Source organism: Saccoglossus kowalevskii, chromosome 2 (assembly GCF_978046115.1).
Source record: "Saccoglossus kowalevskii chromosome 2, keSacKowa6.1, whole genome shotgun sequence".
NCBI lineage: Eukaryota > Metazoa > Hemichordata > Enteropneusta > Harrimaniidae > Saccoglossus > Saccoglossus kowalevskii.
The window spans coordinates 8,337,094-8,357,787 of NC_140642.1; the positions used below are offsets into that span (position 1 = coordinate 8,337,094).

At 36.6% G+C, this 20,694-nt stretch overlaps 1 protein-coding gene across 1 annotated transcript in view; it reads left to right on the forward strand.

The window, feature by feature from the left end:
• Positions 1-20,694, forward strand: part of LOC100376876 (alpha-(1,6)-fucosyltransferase-like) — a 58,549-nt gene that overhangs the window by 31,520 nt on the left and 6,335 nt on the right. Inside the window, exons 2-7 of the mRNA XM_085490604.1 lie at positions 6,270-6,499; positions 8,018-8,133; positions 11,848-12,049; positions 12,382-12,496; positions 12,632-12,869; positions 13,878-14,124. Coding sequence (XP_085346730.1) covers positions 6,309-6,499; positions 8,018-8,133; positions 11,848-12,049; positions 12,382-12,496; positions 12,632-12,869; positions 13,878-14,124 — 1,109 coding nt within the window. The 5' untranslated portion in view covers positions 6,270-6,308. The remainder of the gene's footprint in view (positions 1-6,269; positions 6,500-8,017; positions 8,134-11,847; positions 12,050-12,381; positions 12,497-12,631; positions 12,870-13,877; positions 14,125-20,694) is intronic.

The window sequence follows — 20,694 nt, forward strand, 5'->3', positions numbered from 1 at the left end:
ATGTCCTGCATGTCTGGTGAGTTCTAGCAAACATAATCACAATTATTCAATAATTTGTATATTTCTTGTCTATAACTGTTAAAGTTAATATTTCTAGATGCGTTCCATAATATTGTATATATCAAATGTATATCAACCACGGACGCATGCTTCAACCTTCAATATATGTTTCCCTTTAGGGAATTTGATGTAGATTTAGTATGTGACATGAAATGCCATCAGGCATCTTTATAAATGGACTTCTACATGTACAAATCATTATCTAAGGTCAAAAAAAATAGTATTCTTGTTTCTAGTTGCCGCACACATCAGTTAAAAATGTGTGCATCACAACTTTTTTTTAATGTCAGAATTTTAGAAAAAATAATATAACACCAATTAGTTTTCATAAAAAATCATAAATTTAATGACAATTTCAGAATATGTTGATTTTAAAGAACAAATTGACCAGGAATATATTGTTTTTTTGTCTAAACTCGTAACAGCTTTATTGACATATGTTGTAATTTCCGTTTGATGTGCACATCATATACATGTGCATCTAGGTCCATCCATGATTTTATGCAATTCATGAAAAATGAGATGTCTAGTACAAAGTATGTTCACAAATACAGTGGTTTATACTGCATGACTACTCACCTCCAGTCTATCAGCAATTTAATTGTATGTGTACTCACTTTATTAATCCCGATATTTTATCATGTAGTCGCATTGTACCAACCAGATTGCTGATTATAGTTCAATAAATTCATTATTCCGTGCAGATTATTATTGCCTTGTACAATTACGTGCCCATTGCAGATTTATTTTCAATTACTAAATGGTATTGCATTAATCTGAAATGCAATAGTGCATAATAGGATAACCACATTCAAAAGTCAAAAGCTGACAGAAACATATTATCAATTTTATTTTGTGTTTCAGTTTGATTCATGACAGACTGTCTGCCATTTGTGTTCTTACCTTTCTACCTTGCCTTTTATGACAATGAAAGCCGCAAGACATTTGAACTGAAATGTCTGTGGTAATGGTTAACCATTTTCCTATTATTACTATAGCATGAAAGGTGTTTATCCAATCATTGTTAAACTTGAATACCTTGTCAGTCAGTATAGAATCTCAACCAAGAATTTTGTTAGTGTCGTTTTGTACACTTTTCAAAATGTGGGTAAAAAATTCCTGTTGGTTTAACATAGAGTACATATAAACGTACTTCATAGTAATCCTGGAATACAAAACCCAACTTTTTTCAATTCTTTTTTCCATCATTATTCTGGTAACTAATACAAGTATTTTTCATCATATATTCCCCTAGCTTGCGTAACGTAGTGACAGACAAATATACATTAATAATTAAAACATTCTCTATGATTTACATGTAACCATAGCAATTTATATATTTTCAAGAGGCTGGAGAGTAGGAGAATACACCGTACACATTTAGTGTCTTTATTTGTTGGAGCTGTACATGTCATGTGTTCAGTCTGTACTGCATTACTGAATCTCATTTGTTGGAGCTGATGCCATGTGCTCAGTCTGTACTGTGTGCATGTACATTACAGAATCTGTATCATTTGTTGGAGCTGATGCCATGTGCTCAGTCTGTACTGTGTGCATGTACATTACAGAATCTGTATCATTTGTTGGAGCTGATGCCATGTGCTCAGTCTGTACTACCTTCGTTACTGAATCTGTCTTTTTTTCAAATTACTTTTGTATGCTCTTGCCTGTATGTATGTCTGAATTCTAATTGTTGGATAGATGAGGCCTAGTAGGGCATAATGTCATATGTGTTGACTGAAGGCATATGTCATTGTCAATACATTGTTCTGTAAACATCATAATTATATCTGGAATTAGTTATTCTACTGATGCCTGTTTCTGTAATAATAACAGTGATTAATACTTGTAGACAAATAATTAAAATATGAATGAGTTGATAGAAAAAAGATAATCTAGTGTTTGTGCCAATATTTAAGGCCATATCCACATATATTCCCATTTGTGTAACATCTGTCTCATGACATACATTGTATCATGTTGAGAAAGAAACAATACATTAACTACAAAGGTCAGATATCATGTTTGAGTATTTGCTCTGTTGTGAACTCTAAGTGTAAATAAATGGGATGGCTTTTTGATTTTTTTTTACATGCAAGCACACTCATTACTCTAATATTGTTACACCACTGTACATGTCAATGTGTCATCATGCATGGTGGGTTACTGGTACATGTCAATGTGTTATCATGCATGGTGCGTTACTGGTACATGTCAATGTGTTATCATGCATGGTGCGTTACTGGTACATGTCAATGTGTCATTATGCATGGTGGGTTATTGGTACATGTCAATATGTGTTATCATGCATGGTGTATTACTGGTACATGTCAATGTGTCATCATGCATGGTGCGTTACTGGTACATGTCAATGTGTCATTATGCATGGTGGGTTACTGGTACATGTCAATGTGTTATCATGCATGGTGCGTTACTGGTACATGTCAATGTGTCATTATGCATGGTGGGTTACTGGTACATGTCAATGTGTTATCATGCATGGTGCGTTACTGGTACATGTCAATGTGTTATCATGCATGGTGTATTACTGGTACATGTCAATGTGTCATCATGCATGGTGCGTTACTGGTACATGTCAATGTGTCATTATGCATGGTGGGTTACTGGTACATGTCAATGTGTTATCATGCATGGTGCGTTACTGGTACATGTCAATGTGTCATTATGCATGGTGGGTTACTGGTACATGTCAATGTGTTATCATGCATGGTGCGTTACTGGTACATGTCAATGTGTTATCATGCATGGTGCGTTACTGGTACATGTCAATGTGTCATTATGCATGGTGGGTTACTGGTACATGTCAATATGTGTTATCATGCATGGTGTATTACTGGTACATGTCAATGTGTCATCATGCATGGTGCATTACTGGTACATGTCAATGTGTCATGGATGGTGGATTACTGGTACATGTCAATGTGTCACCATGCATGGTGCGTTACTGCTACATGTCAATGTGTCATGCATGGTGCGTTACTGGTACATGTCAATGTGTCATCATGGATGGTGGGTTACTGGTACATGTCAATGTGTCATCATGCATGGTGGGTTACTGGTACATGTCAATGTGTCATCATGCATGGTGGGTAACTGGTACATGTCAATGTGTCATGCATGGATGGTGTGTTACTGGTAATGTCAACGTGTCATGCATGGTGGGTTACTGGTACATGTCAATGTGTCATCATGCATGGTGGGTTACTGGTTCATGTCAATGTGTCATCATGGATGGTGGGTTACTGGTACATGTCAATGTGTTATCATGCATGGTGGGTTACTGGTACATGTCAATGTGTCATCATGCATGGTGCGTTACTGGTACATGTCAATGTGTCATCATGGATGGTGGATTACTGGTACATGTCAATGTGTTATCATGCATGGTGGGTTACTGGTACATGTCAATGTGTCATCATGCATGGTGCGTTACTGGTACATGTCAATGTGTTATCATGCATGGTGGGTTACTGGTACATGTCAATGTGTCATCTTGCATGGTGCGTTACTGGTACATGTCAATGTGTCATCATGCATGGTGCATTACTGGTACATGTCAATGTGCCATCATGCATGGTGTGTTACTGGTACATGTCAATGTGTCATGCATGGTGGGTTACTGGTACATGTCAATGTGTCATGCATGCATGGTGCGTTACTGGTACATGTCAATGTGTCATCATGCATGGTGGGTTACTGGTACATGTCAATGTGTCATCACGCATGGTGGGTTACTGGTACATGTTAATGTGTTATGCATGGTGGGTTACTGGTACATGTCAATGTGTCATCACGCATGGTGGGTTACTGGTACATGTTAATGTGTCATGCATGGTGCGTTACTTGTACATGTCAATGTGTCATCATGGATGGTGGGTTACTGGTACATGTCAATGTGTTATCATGCATGGTGGGTTACTGGTACATGTCAATGTGTCATCATGCATGGTGCGTTACTGGTACATGTCAATGTGTCATCATGGATGGTGGATTACTGGTACATGTCAATGTGTTATCATGCATGGTGGGTTACTGGTACATGTCAATGTGTCATCATGCATGGTGCGTTACTGGTACATGTCAATGTGTTATCATGCATGGTGGGTTACTGGTACATGTCAATGTGTCATCTTGCATGGTGCGTTACTGGTACATGTCAATGTGTCATCATGCATGGTGCATTACTGGTACATGTCAATGTGCCATCATGCATGGTGTGTTACTGGTACATGTCAATGTGTCATGCATGGTGCGTTACTGGTACATGTCAATGTGTCATGCATGCATGGTGCGTTACTGGTACATGTCAATGTGTCATCATGCATGGTGGGTTACTGGTACATGTCAATGTGTCATCATGCATGGTGCGTTACTGGTACATGTCAATGTGTTATCATGCATGGTGGGTTACTGGTACATGTCAATGTGTCATCTTGCATGGTGCGTTACTGGTACATGTCAATGTGTCATCATGCATGGTGCATTACTGGTACATGTCAATGTGCCATCATGCATGGTGTGTTACTGGTACATGTCAATGTGTCATGCATGGTGCGTTACTGGTACATGTCAATGTGTCATGCATGGTGCGTTACTGGTACATGTCAATGTGTCATGCATGCATGGTGCGTTACTGGTACATGTCAATGTGTCATCATGCATGGTGGGTTACTGGTACATGTCAATGTGTCATCACGCATGGTGGGTTACTGGTACATGTTAATGTGTTATGCATGGTGGGTTACTGGTACATGTCAATGTGTCATCACGCATGGTGGGTTACTGGTACATGTTAATGTGTCATGCATGGTGCGTTACTTGTACATGTCAATGTGTCATGGATGGTGGGTTACTGGTACATGTCAATGTGTCATGCATGGTGGGTTACTGGTACATGTCAATGTGTCATCATGCATGGTGCGTTACTGGTACATGTTAATGTGTCATTATGCATGGTGGGTTACTGGTACATGTCAATGTGTCATGCATGGTGCGTTACTGGTACATGTCAATGTGTCATGGATGGTGGGTTACTGGTACATGTCAGTGTGTTATGCATGGTGGGTTACTGGTACATGTCAATGTGTCATGCATGGTGTGTTACTGGTACATGTCAATGTGTTATGCATGGTGGGTTACTGGTACATGTCAATGTGTCATGCATGGTGTGTTACTGGTACATGTCAATGTGTCATCATGGTTGGTGCGTTACTGGTACATGTCAATGGAAATGTCTGGACTGTAAATAATGAACAATATTTGAGTGAATAATATTGATGGCAATAATACAATTCTGTACTGTCTCGGCATAATCTAGTTTTGTTGACATTTGCATGTACTTTGTCAAAGAAAAAGATGTCAACTGCACATTTAGCTGAATTATTAATTTTTAAAACAGATATAAATATAATTCATGAATATGCAATATATATTTTGATTAATTGTCCATTAGTATGTGTCTCTGTAAAATTCTTTTTTACCTATATACCTATATATTTGTACATACATATGTATGTTATATTTTGATGTCTTTCTAATGTGGTATAGGGTTCATATACATGTATGCGTTTCCCACCAACTTGATTTTGAAAATGTTGGTGGTAGTATTGTAATATAATCAGTAAAGTGTTGATTATACCACTCTGTTTTGACTAGTTCAACTGCAAATCACTCACATGTCATTATTCTTCATTTTTATTCCTTTGGGAGTGGTTATAACGTGATGTAAACCTGACCATCAGATAAAATGTTTGAGTCATTAGTAAGTTTCTTTCCAGTTTCAAAATGTCATCAGTACTAAGTGGATTATCTTTGTACATTTTTTGTACATTGCATGTCATAGCGACGCACATGATAATTCGAGCTGCCTCAGTGACTGCATCTCTCCCCAATGCCGTACATGTTTTGAATTATAATATTATGCACTGCCTATTATTGAAACGCTGCTTTCTCATCAATACGATTTCATAGTATTGTAATTGAAATAAAAGACTTCACACTTTCCATCAGTGCGTGATGTCTTGATCAACATTGTTTGCCTAAATAATGGGCTTGACTGTCTCGCCCATTATTATGTACATTCTCATAATTTTCCTTTAATGGATGGTGATTGTCTTTTATTCCTATTATTTTAATGACCAATTTAGAATTGTTATTTTTGAATAAATTTTTGTAACATCTGTCCACAGACTCCCATGATCAGCTAGCTGTGCGTTATTTTCACCAAGATGAAGACATTATGGAAGTTTGTCATTGCTCTGCTATTTTTCTGGTTTGTCATACTTCTCTATCTTGGCGGTGCAATCGGACCTAATACGGAAATTAAACTATCCAGCAGGGATTTAAACAAAATGATCAGTGAAATCGAACTCATGAAAGACCAAAATGAAAAACTTCGAAAACAGGCAAATGAACTTAGGTAAGTACATTCTCCATTACTAATTGCTGTGTCTTTTAGGTTGACATATGTATTGATTATTTTCTGTTCATCAGAACATTCTGGCAATTTTCTGTTCACTCCATGATTGTGCATAATGCGTGAAAGCTGCGATTTGAAGTTGAATTGTTTTTTATAGTTCAATGTCAAATTTTCCTGTCTTTGAAAGAGGAATATGAAGTTGAAATATCTGACTTCATCAAATTTGACCATAATCAAATGTGTATAGCATTATTACAAATGTATTAATTAAGCAGGGAAATAACCAAAAAATAGTTTTGTGTTTGCTGATTCCCATGCGATATTCTGACTCCACTGTGACCTTTGTTTGTCTTGTTTTATTTCATACATATCGCAGGATCTCTAAATGAACAGAAAATGGTCTATACAAACATGTAACATGTAATCTAGTAATTGTTGTGCAATTACTGGGAATTGATGTCATCTCATTATATATTGATACATGACAACTCTGGTGGAAAACTATTATATATTCATTAAATCTTGTGAAAAACTGCCACAAATGGTGACATAATCATAAAATCATTTGCCTCTTTTCATATCACATACTCAGTAGCATACTCATAACTCCAACTTGATCCAAAAATCTGTTTTCCCTTTCATCACCAGGACAACTTTTTATTTTTTTGTATTTACAGACTTCAGCATTTCCAATTCTTCTAATCTTAAAGTGCCTGTAAATGGCTGCTATTTTCTCGCCTAAAATCATTCTTTGGTACATCAACATTATTAGTTTTTATGTTTCTAAGCATAAAATATTTAATTAATCTTAATTAAGATTCTGTTAATTCATGCATGGATTTAATTTCACAAAAGTGGCATGTAGCTATGTTAACATGTAGTGTGTTATGTTTATGTTGAATCTTGGTGACGTGCACAGAATGAATTTGAATGTGGTAATGATATCTACGTCTATGCTGTACAGTGTTCAATAGAAGGATTCTTCAACATTATTTTGATTATTAACATGAAGGCATATATGAGGCATACCGATTTGTTAATAATTTAACTGCTATATCGGTTGTCATTTACATATGTACATGTTTAACCACATTTCATTGTTTTTGAATAGTAAAAACTGTTTCAGCCATTTGTCTTTTCTGGGCAATGTCTACATTTCATGACTACTGGGGTCATTATGTCATGCCATGAGGAAATGCTTCGCACTTGTGTGACATCGCACATATGAATTGTGTACAACATGCTTGCAAATGTCATGCAATAATATTGACGCTACAAACCCTCTCAGACTCCAGTTAACAGATGTTATTGCAACAGGGATTTTGTTTTTACGGAGTCCATACTGTACGATATGTAGGTATCAGTGTTGCGTTGTGACATCCAAATGCGTGCCATGCTGATCATGTTACCTGAACATGGAGAATCAGATTCACCAGTCTGTTGTCACATCCTGGTATCATTTGATCTTAATCCATAAAGGTATCTTGTCACCTGATATCATTTGTTCTCAATTCATAGGGAGATTGCCTTATTACGAGGGGATTCAGAAATGAGTAAAGATGAAACAGTCAAGTTTATGCAACAACAGTTGGAGAGTGCACAAAATCAAATTGCTGATTTATCTCAAGCTGTTGGTGAGTAACCACCATTGAACCCATTATGATGTACCGTAGTATTATGAGGTTATTGCGAGAATACCTCAAAGTATGCATGAAGACAGTACGGCGCGCATCGACCTCTGCTGCGCATCGGTCGATACTCCAGCTGGATGTATCAACCGATGCGCAGCAGAGGTCGATGCGCGTCGTACTGTCTTCATGCATACTTTGAGGTACAGTTGTATTCTTGTAATATCCTTATTATTATACATCTTTTCCTTCCAAGGATACATCCAAAATCCAAAAAGTTTAGAACAGAATCAGCGAACTTCTTTGTGTGGAGTCTAGTCAAACCCTGATGGCAGCCATGTTTGTTTTTATTATTAGAGGACGCTTACGCGCCTCTATATTTGGAATTTCTTTATATGGTAGGATAAAAATACCCCGTAAAATACCGCAAAATTACGTCACGCTGTAACATATGGCGTTATGGTGACAATAATATCATGTAACTCCATAGTGTATCCATTGTTATGTTGTCAGTATAATCATGTAACCTCTTTAAAGCGATAGTATTCCTCATTATGTAGTATTACCATTACCAGTAAATATGCTTAGAGTGATAGTATCCATCGTTACGTGGTGTTATCATGTAACCTCTTTAAAGCGGTAAATTAAATCTTCTTCATTATGTAGTATTATTATTACCAGTAAATATGCTTAAAGTGATAGTATCCATCGTTACGTAGTATTATCATGTAACCTCCATAGAGTGGTAGTATATTCATTGTAACATATTATTTATATATCATCCCAAATATTTTTCTTGATTACTGAGAAAATATTGTGGGAATATGTATTTATTACACGCATATTTCCACACTCTACAAAAGTGAAACAGCGGAGTATTGGAAGTGGAACTATTGCTTAAATAACACAGAATACAAATATATCATTGTGCACACCTCATACATGTATGCTGATTTAGCTGACACAATGATGCTCTATTTCATGTATGTATGGGGGTCTAAAAACTATCTCTGCGACGCGATTGTGCGACTCGCCGAATGTCGATTATTGCACTCTGCGACAGGATCGCAGTGTCACTCTGTGAAGAGCACGATTCCTATTGGTTGGTTGGTCGAACAGCGCGAATCCCAATGGTCGATGTTCACCGCAGGTCTTATAAAAAATTAAGTTTTAAATGGTAAAAAAGGTACGGTAAAAAAAGTGTGTAAACACTATGTACCGGCGACATGCCGCACTGTTCGGTGATCGGCAAGCACATGGAAGACAAATTGTGGGACCAAACAAATGACACATGGTTTACGGTTTTTAGACACATCACACCGCTGGCTAGAAAAATTAAATAGTGTAATGTGCACGTTGGTTTTGACGTTATTGCCATCTTGGAGTTGTAAGGCTTCGTCCGCAACTATGCTCATTAGGATAGACGGCAGCTTCAAAGCGAGTGGAACGCGAAGTACTTTTCAAGCGTTCTGCAACGAATCTTGTACGTCTGCTTTGACTTTGTTGAGTGCATCAAGGAAAATAATTTGCATGCAGTGAAAAAAAATCATTCATGACGTGCAACGTTTGCCGTGACAGCAGTTGTTTGCAATCGTCTGCCTTCGTTTAGATCATAAACGGACTCAAGACTTGTGGTCTGCGATCGATCAGCTGGTATTTTAACCACCAGAAATGAAATACTTTGCAACAGTTGTGAAAAGTAAACAAAAACAGCGTTTGTTTGTGGTATGAATGTAATTATTTTTGTATCATAATTTTTGAAGTCAGTATTACTGAAAATTGTGGTTTATTTGGCCAAATTTCGGTGGTCCATATTGATCTGTAGCGGGAAGGGAAATTCTTCTTCTTTTTTTCTTGATTTTCCAATAATTGATAAAACGATTACTTTGTACCTTGATTCATCATCCCAGCTTTTCGAAATTTCGGAAAGACCAGTGCTTAAACGCTAACACTACTACCGTTTCGTTAATATTTGCACAATGTTTATACCATGTATATGTATACTACCGGTTATACTCTGTTGTTGATGATTCTGATAGAACGGGTGACAAGCTTCCTGTCGCAAACAATGCATATTTATCTAACATCCATTGTCAGCATTGTTACAGTCAAGACTTCGTCTGAGAAATCGTTTTATTTTCTAAGTCTATATTCTATTTTAATAACACCATCTTACTAACGCAATGGCGATAAAAAAAGAAAGCAAAGACGCCAATGACAGACGAGGCAAAGAAAAATCTGCAACTCAGGGTCATATTTACTAATTTAGACTTGCCTGCAGCCTGTTGTAATTCCGATGCAAAATTACAGGACTTTCGCGTTCACCCCTCGTTTATGCAATTTATATTTATTTTTTAAGAACTTTTCATCGGAATCGCAACAGATAGCAAGCACGTCTAGGTCATATTATGACCAACCTCGCGAGTGGTTCGAAAGGGGCGATTAGACTGAAATATTCACATCAACGCGAGAGTTTCTACTACTTAACCGATGACGACACTGATACGTGAGACCGTTGAGTGCCGGTGATCAGACAAGGAAGTGAGTACAGGAAAACAAAGCCATCATTTCCGTTTATGCAGAGAGCGTGCACTCATCTAATTTTCCGTTGACACTGCCGTTTTAGTTTTCCATCTTCAGCAGTAGTTTCAATCCATTCACACAGCTTTACGTTTTTTCTCTCTTAATATTCTTAATAAAACGATATTGATTGCCTAGAAACAGTTTGAACCCGCTACACGCTTTATTTGGGAATTCAAAGTGATGAATATTGTCATAACAAATTATACTTGCTAATGACAAAAAAAAGAAAGTAACATTGTGTGCCCCGGATCGCGTGAAACGTACTTCACGCTCTACTCGCTTTGAAGCTGCCGCCTATGCTAATGAGCATAGTTGCGGACGAAGCCTTACAACTTCAAGATGGCGTTAATGTTACCAGCTCTCTCATGTTACACCGTAATAAGGCACCCAACACCAACGTGCATGTGTTTTGTAACCCCTCTCATCCCCTCCGGGGGATGTTATACATGTTAATAAATCAATGTTAAATACTTGCTGATTACCGAACCGTGCGGCATGTCGTCGGTAAATACTTGTTTACTCGGCGAAATAACCATTTAAAACTGAACATTTCTATAAGGCATGCTGTGTACCCTTACATCGATCGACCATTGGGATTCACGCTTTTCGACCAACCAACCAATGAGAATCGTGCTCTTCACAGAGTGACACTGCGATCTTGTCGCAGAGTGCAATAATCGACATTCGGCGAGTCGCACAATCGCGTCGCAGAGTTAGTTTTTAGACCCCCATACATACCTCTCTATTTCACACAAACACCTCACTTATGCTGCATGACGAATCTTCTCATTCATAATAATTCTCTAGGATTTGTTTTCAACCATTCAATCATGAAGTCACAATGCTGCACCTACCAGTATGCGATGTATTCTCATGATATCACAATGTTCCTATGCAATGTATTCTCATGATATCACAATGTTCCTATGCAATGTATTCTCATGATATCACAGTGTGTCTATGCAATGTATTCTCATGATATCACAGTGTGTCTATGCAATGTATTCTCATGATATATGTATCACAATGTTCCTATGCAATGTACCACTAACAATTAATTGCACAAATATCAAACCTATTAGTGTACTTGCGTTTCTGAACTATTTTGATAACCAATAGTGTCATCTATCTTTTCAGGTAAAAACACAAAAAGTGACGTTTCACTTCACAGCGGACCTTCTCCTGATCATGAGAAACTTAGAAGAAGAATTGATAATGGTGTCACCGAGATTTGGTACTACATTAAATCAAAGCTGAACAAAATCAAAAAGACTTCTGATAAAGATCAGATCGATGAGCAAATAGATGAAATTTTAGTCGATGGAGGTGATCAGCAAAGGTTAGTAACATTTCAATCTCAGAGATACTCATTTGTTGATTTGTTATGATATTATAATTTACATTATTGTTGCATTATTACATGTCCTTGCTATCATTAGATGCAGTTATTGATGATATAAAAACCCCTGCTCTGTGGTAACACAAGGTTTATAGACTAGTTCCTTAGTAGAACCCTTTGGAATCCCACAGTTCATGTGTAGTGGAAACTCCCATCCAATCCTTTACCACATCAATTGCATGCCAGCTACATTATCTCTGTATTGCACACTACCCATATTATCTGTGCACTACCTGTATTGACACAATGTGCAATTTAAACCTTCTTGATAGGTCTATCCTGACAGATATCTACCTTCTTGGTGTATCCGGGGGGATTGATATGTGGCGAGAAAATGAAGCCAAAGAATTGGAACAGACAGTGCAAAAAAGATTAAAGTATTTACAGGTATGCTTTTTGCCCTGCCACCTTTGTGAGCTACATCCAAGAAAAATCCATCCACATGAACTGGTATTGAATGTTCAGAATAAAATTGAAAAGAAAACATCGAAAACTGACACATTTTCTCTTTTTTTTATCAAGAATCCAAAAGACTGCAGTAAAGCTAAAAAATTGGTGTGTAATTTGAATAAGGGATGTGGGTATGGATGTCAGTTGCATCATGTCGTATACTGTCTCATTATGGCGTACGGTTCGGAGAGGACGTTAATCCTTGAATCCAAAGGTTGGAGATATGCTAAAGATGGATGGGAGAAGTTCTTCCAACCATTGAGTAACACTTGTGTCACTATTACAGGAACAAGTAGAAATGCTTGGACAGGTAAGTGTCATACAGTTGAAGGTAACATACTGATGTGGGTAACCGTCCAAGTATTCACAGACAGACAGACAGACAGACGGACAGACAGACATCTATGGTGAAAGTCTAGGCAATACTGTGTTGCATAGTGTTTTAAACACCAGTACCCATTAATGATTACTACCACCACACATAGCACTCGGACACCAATGCAGAATTTAGCATGCAGTTAGCATGTCACTTTCAGACAAGCATCCAGTACCTCGACTATGGTATTGACATGGCTGTGGAGTAAACGATTAACTGGTGGAGCAACAACATTTAATTAGGTATCAGACAGTGGACTTTGCAATATGAACTACATCATATTTTCAATATCTTTGTCACAGAATAACTAGCTGCTGGGGCAGGCTGATAACTATGAAATTATTGCATCTTTGTCACAGAATAGCGAGTTGCTGGGGCAGGCTGATAACTATGAAATTATTGCATCTTTGTCCTCTTGAGAGGTGTTATCCTGGGTGTTGCCCACCTTCACTCTAAAACTTTGCCCCATAATGTGTTCAGAATATTTCCTTTGTAGAAATTTTAAAATAAAATTGTGCTAACAGAAATAAAGACAGGGAACATGTGGAGAAGCTGTTCTTTCATTTAACAACAAAAATACATTCATGCATACAAAATGTACTGTTTGTTATAAACAAATGGCTGTAGGTTGTTTACATCTCAAAATAATGGTATCTCCCATGCCGCCGACAACTGAATGGAAGAAATCCCATAGTGGTGTTTGAAATTGTAAAAGCAGGCACTGGACACTTGTCTGAAATCAAAATTAATAACTGACTAGCCAATTTGTTAGCTAACACACTACATTGGTGTTTGAACGTTACATGCAACCGAAGTATGTACGAGGTATGAACAGTTTATCATATAATACACCTGTATAATGTTTTATTGTGTAATTAACCATACATGGAATATGTCTTGGTCATTATATGATTTTAATAATAGAATATATCTAATTTTCAGAAGAATCTCGGATAAAAGACGTGCAAGTTGTTGATTTACCGATAGTTGACGGTCTTCATCCGAGACCCAACTATTTGCCTCTTGCAATACCCGAAGACCTTTCTGAGAGGCTATTGCGTTTGCATGGTCAGCCTGCAGTCTGGTGGATAGCTCAGTTTATAAAATATGTTACAAGGCCGCAGCCAGTTTTACAGTCGTTCTTGGACGAAACAAGAAATAAAGTGAAATTTGAAAATCCAATTGTTGGGTAAGTTAAATATGCTTTATTGAAATTATGGCTACATTGTGTCATTGTGGTATCACTAAATATATCGGCTTTATTTGTAGCACATGTGCTTATGTAAATGTCATATTTTCATGGTCTATTACACAGTAAATGCATGAATTTATGCATGCTTCCATTGGATTGTAATATTACAAATATGGTACATCCGTTGAAATTTTGTTTATAACATTGCCCCCTGATACTACCCAATAAGTCATATTTAGCTTTATTAGTCCCTGTTCGGATGCAGTCCTAAAACGGGGACTTATGTTTTGACCTCCGTGTATTCGTGTGTGCGTGTTGGCGTCTGTGTGTGCGTCCGGACCTGTATCTTAGAAATGCCTGGACCAATCACAATCAAGCTTCACACATACATCATACATGATATTATACACATGCACGATCTGATTCAAGATGGCCGAATGGCGGCCATTTTTGTGCTAAAAATCTTCAAAATCAAGCATTTCTTGGCTGTTTACAGATGGATTTTCTTCAAACTTGGTACATACATTAGACGTTATAGGACCTTGATGCAAATAATTTTGTTTTTCAGATAAGATTCAAAATGGCCGACTGGTGACTTGCTTTCACTGATTATATTCAAATTTTAAATATTCATTATACATGATGTCATAGATAGATATATTGGTTTGACGATCCTATTCAAAATGCTCGAATGGTGATCATTTTTGTGCCAAAAAATCATCATATATCAAGCATTTCTGGCAATTATGGATGGATTTCGTTCAAACTTGGTACATACATTAGACGGGTTCCTGATGCACATCATTTTATTTTTCAGATTGGATTCAAAATGGCTGACTGGTGGCCATTTTGTTTTAATGATTGGGCTTCTAGAGCCATATCTCTTAAATGCTTTGACTGATTATATTCAAATTTTATATATTCGTTATACATCATGTTATATATATACATGTATTCAAAATGGCTGATTTTGAATGCTGTTCCAGAGCAATATCTCTCAATATGGACAAGTACTTGTTTGACGATCAGATACAAATGTCAATCATTTTAATGTTAAAAAATTATGTTCCTGACATGGTTATATTCCAGCTATATTACTATAAACAAAACTATATATCTTAAATTTGATAACTAACTGGGCCGGACTGTGCCATGCATGGCTTGTTTACCATAAAACTGGTCAAGAAAAACTCACCTTGGTCTCTTAAAGAAGACGAATCTTTTTGTGACAAGCTTTCAGGTGGACACAGTTACATCTTCTTTAGAACAAAGAATCAGAGATCTCATGAACCAGCCAGCTGTCACCTGTCAAAAACGGGAACTAGTATGTTTGAACCTCAGTGTGTGTGTGCTTCTCTACTTGTATCTCTGCATAATCATATTTAAACTTCACAAATACATCACATATCTTAGGTGGCATATACACATCCATTGGTTTCATGATCCAATTCAAGAGGCCGAATGGTGGCCATTTTTGTGCTAAAAATTCATCAAAATCAAGCCTTTCTGCCATTCTGGAACCATTTCTTGGTCGTGTATAGACAAATTTTGTCAAGCATGTTTAAACTTGGTACAACATTATAGGACTTTGATGTATGGCATTTTGTTTTTCAGATCGGAGTCAAAATGGCCAACTGGCGGTCATTTTGTTTTAATGAATGCAGTGCTGTATCTCTGACATGCTTTGGCTGATTATGTTCAAATTTTACATATTCATTATATTCATTCATTGTATAAATCATATAGTCTATATACATATGTATTCAAAATGGCTGACTGGAGGCCATTTCATTTTAATTAATGCTGTTCCAGTACTAGTTTGATGATCGGATACAAGATAACTGAATGTCGACAGTTTCAATGTTAAAAAATCATCATAATCAAGCGTCAACTTCTGGATCTATATCTTTATGTTCCAACTATGTTACTACATGTATAAACAAAACTTAAAACGCTTAAATTTGGAACTAACAGGTACTGTGCCATGCATAGCTTGTGTTTTTCAGATTGAATTCAAAATGGCTGACTGGTGGCCATTTTTTTTTACAAATTCGATTTCAGATCTTTATCTCAGACATTACCTGACCAAACATTTCCAGACTTTAGTTATACATTATACATCATAATGCAAATATGCAAATGTATTTGACAATTCTAAAAGTGGTCTAAAAGTGACTATTTTAATATTAAAAATTTATCAAAATCAAACATTTCTGCGAATCTTGATCTTGGTCATGCATAGATTTTGTTCAAACCTGGTATGAACTCTATAAGACTTTAGTGTGTGTCACTTTTGCAGATCAGTCGGTTACTGGTGGTCATTTTGTTTTAGTGAATGAAATTTTCAAGTTTTTGACTTTTCATGTTCAAACTTTATATATTTCTTAAATGTGCGAACTCACAGGGACTGTGTAATGCAGGATCTGAAGGTCACTATATATATGTATATGGAGCTCCATGTCTCAGGAAAGTTTGTTTGTATTTTGTGTTTAATTGGTTTTGCTGGCCATGTTTAATAACTACATTTGAGATTTTATCTCCTGCAGTTGCTTTATTAGGTTTTAATTGTTCAGCATAATTGACCAAAACGTTTTCCATACAGTATTTCACTTTTTAATGCAGTACCATATCCTGAGAAGATAGAATGAGTAATTTGTTAAAATATGATTCAGGCGTGATTGATTTATATGCGCATTCATAAGTAAAGTCACTATTTGTATCATGCAATATCTTCTATTTGGATGAATCACTTGTTGAATTTTCCTGCAGCATCCCAATTATATTTCGTTTACAGAGCTTCTCAATCACAACTTGGGTTGTTCAATAACAGTGTTTACTTTTATTGATAGAGAAATAGTGCAGTAATCTGATATTATTGTGTAATTGCTTTGACGTTATTGCATAACCGATTTTACTACTACTGTGTGGTGTATGACATGTTAGTTGTCCGGTCGTGTCGTCTATAGTGAAGTCGTTTAAGGATGTAGTAGACTTTCGTTGGACAAAACAGAAAAAGCTAGATAAAAATTATAATAATGATTAATGACTAACAATTTTTACATGTTATTGTAGCCCTTGCAACACTCTATCAAAAAATTATTATAACAATAATGTCAACATTAATTACGTCACGTGACTGCTAAATAAACAAAATCGATTGTTCTGCTATTTTTACTGCTAGTAGTAAACGAAAACAGTTAGCCAATATATTTTTATGAGAAAAGGAAGACTACAATGTTCTTAACAATAATGTAAAATAGATAGTTTCTGAATTGTTTGGTTCTTTTACAAAGTGGTGGAGAAGAATTCTATAATAAATTAGAGTGCTCTCTTTTCACAGATCAATTAGTAATGAAATATTACTGATACTTGAAAAATATTTTACATTTTGTTGTCAATTGAACTTGAGTTCAATCTCTGAAAAAATCAATGGAATCGGACAAGAACTGTTCGCGTAATCGTGATTTTTGTGGTTTTAGACAAGTTACGTTTCAAATGGCTGAAAAGACTCAAAAACCAAAAGTAGCACAGTCGAGAGGATATTTTCTGTTCAGCGCATCGTATTCAGTTATTTTTTGATGTTTAATATAGCTATTGTGTTGGTTTTATAGAAATCAGAAGAACACGTTTGGTACATGGCCGATAAAGTTATGAAAAAATCGATAATTTGAAAAAAGCAACGTGAAAACGAAGCATGGCCGCCCTTGAATAAACAGTGTAATCCCGTTATCAATTTAAGTTTATTTGCTTGACAAGCTTAGTTTCGAGTGTTATACCATATCACAACAAACTTGGCAATTGTTTATGTACAGACGTAGTATGTGACCGTTAAATGTGAACACTGTCGTGTCTAACGCTCCTTTTCTCGCAACTTTCTCGTAAGCCACGGCACCTGAACTACATAATGAGACGCGAGTACTCGGTAAAGCCACGCTTTTTATTTTTACTAAATATCGGCGATGACACTTTTGTTGTTGATTATCAATTAAAAATTGTAATTGAAGTAAAAATAGGCCTACTATTTGCTGACTAAATCCGCTTGAAAGCAAGTCAGTCAAGCTTGCCGACAGTACTGCCGTGAATTACAGATCGTCGTTTTTGCTCTGTAACTCCTTACAATCGGAGTTTCGTTTAGTTCAGTTTTGTCGACTTGCAGTACGATTGTTATCAAATTATTACCAGCACAAAACAGTTTTCATTTCCAAGAGCTAAGAATGTACATGTAACTGCTTTGTCTACGAATCACCGATGCGTCACTGAAATTTGAAAGTCAGTCTGCCGTCCCACATGACACAATGGACCTGATTAGTCTATTTTTGACTACCTCGTATTCTTAGCCAATCCGCGTGCATGTGCTATGTTCGAAAGGCCGCATGTGCACCGGAAACTAAAGTGAGATTCCCATCCATAACGAGATTCTTCATGGATATTTATTTTTCCCTTTTTACACCGAGAACATTTACAGTGGTCAGCCAGATTCGAAATCAATATATCCCGGTCGACGAGCCTCGTGTTATTCGCTTCACCGCAAGCGTTACCAGATACTGCAAACTTCGTTGGCGATATTTTTCGTTTCGACATCATGCTCATCCTGTATGTTGATGTTGTGTCGTCAGCCTCCAATGACAGTATAGTGGTGTCCTCATCGTCAGCATTCGAGGTAGTTACGGTGGTGTCCCCAGTCTCCAGTGCGGTGGAGCAGATGTCACTTGGGTTTTCACTCGACTTGTCTGTTGTCGACTCGTCCGACTTTGTTTCGTAGAGGGACTGTGTTTCGTAGTAAAAAATACGGTTTCTGCTATTCATAACCTTGCAGGTTTCGCCTGTCATTGGAACACTCTTTTTCCATTTTGGCACAGATCTAGAAGCAGTACCTACACACGAATTGGTGACGTCATAAAATACATGACCTTCAATCGGGGTCGTTTCCTCGGTATATACGAATTGGTATATACAAATTACAATAAAGATACTTAAGACATTACACATAAGGTAAAACAAATCACGTGACAATATAATGATAATAACGGTAATAAATCCTAGCTTAACAGTTGAACAGAACGCTCATATAGTCAGTCGGGTGACGCCGAGGGTCACGAACTGTGTTGCAAAATGGCCGTGTGGTTGAAACTGGGTCATGGCGTGACGGGTGAGGAAGACATCATTAAACACTCAAAATCACAATAAAACGGGGAAGTGGTTGCATATTACGGCGTAGCTAAAATGGAAAATAAAAAAACGCCCAATACAAACGACATGGGTTCGAATCACACTAGATACACACTCACCAGAACCGAAGCAATCAGAAACCAGCAATCGTTTTGGCTTTTCCGTTCAACTCATCGGAACACTGGAGTAGTTAGAAAAATGAACACCACTTAACGACCAACGTCGTGGCGTGGTACACAAGCGTGCCATCAAAATAAAACAAAATCAGCTTGAAAAGACAGTGGGTTCGAGTCCCGCTCAGAGCTACCGTAAAAACGTAAATCAAATAAACTGAAATCTTTCAAACCGTAAACAAGTAAACAAAGAACGTCGCAAAAAAATAATAAACCTCACAAAACTCCACCATACAAAACTGAATGAATAAATAATAAAATAACTAACGTCTTAAACTGGACGACGCGCAATTTGTTCAACAGTTTCCAGATTGTGACATGAGATGAGCAAGACCCAAGTCAAGGTAAGTTTTGTTAAAGTGTCGATGGCGTTCCCTATATTACGAAAACAATTCAGGCAACAGACGAATATCTTCTGTGGTGTTGTGGAATTTATACCGTGTCTGCGGAATTGTTGATTGAGGGTTCGAAGCCAGCAGTTAACATTTTGTTAGAAAGTTTCACAATTAAATCAAATATCCAATGATACCAGTATATTTATTTCATTATTTTAACAACTTGCAATGGTGGAAGTTGGTCAAACACGAGTTCTTACACCTAAATAAGTATCAAATATTTGTCGACACATTTATTCTCTCAACCTTGTAGAGGTGGAAATTAATTAAACAACAGGTATTTACTCACAAATATAATGGTCAATATTTGTCCATACATTCATTCTGTCAATTTAAGAACTTGTAATTGTTGGAATTAATCAAATGAGAGTTGTCTACACCAAAATAAGTTTCAAATACTTGTCCATACATTTATTCTCTCAATTTAACAACTTGTAATGGTGTAAAATAATTAAACGAGAGTTGTCTACACCAAAATAAGTCTAAAATATTTGTCCGCACATTTATTCTCTCAATTTAACAACTTGTAATGGTGTAAAATAATTAAACGAGAGCTGTCTACACCAAAATAAGTCTAAAATATTTGTCCGCACATTTATTCTCTTAATTTAACAACTTGTAATGGTGTAAAATAATTAAACGAGAGCTGTCTACACCAAAATAAGTCTAAAATATTTGTCCATACATTTATTCTCTCACGTTAACAACTTGTAATGGTGTAAAATAATTAAACGAGAGTTGTCTACACCAAAATAAGTCTAAAATATTTGTCCGCACATTTATTCTCTCAATTTAACAACTTGTAATGGTGTAAAATAATTAAAGGATAG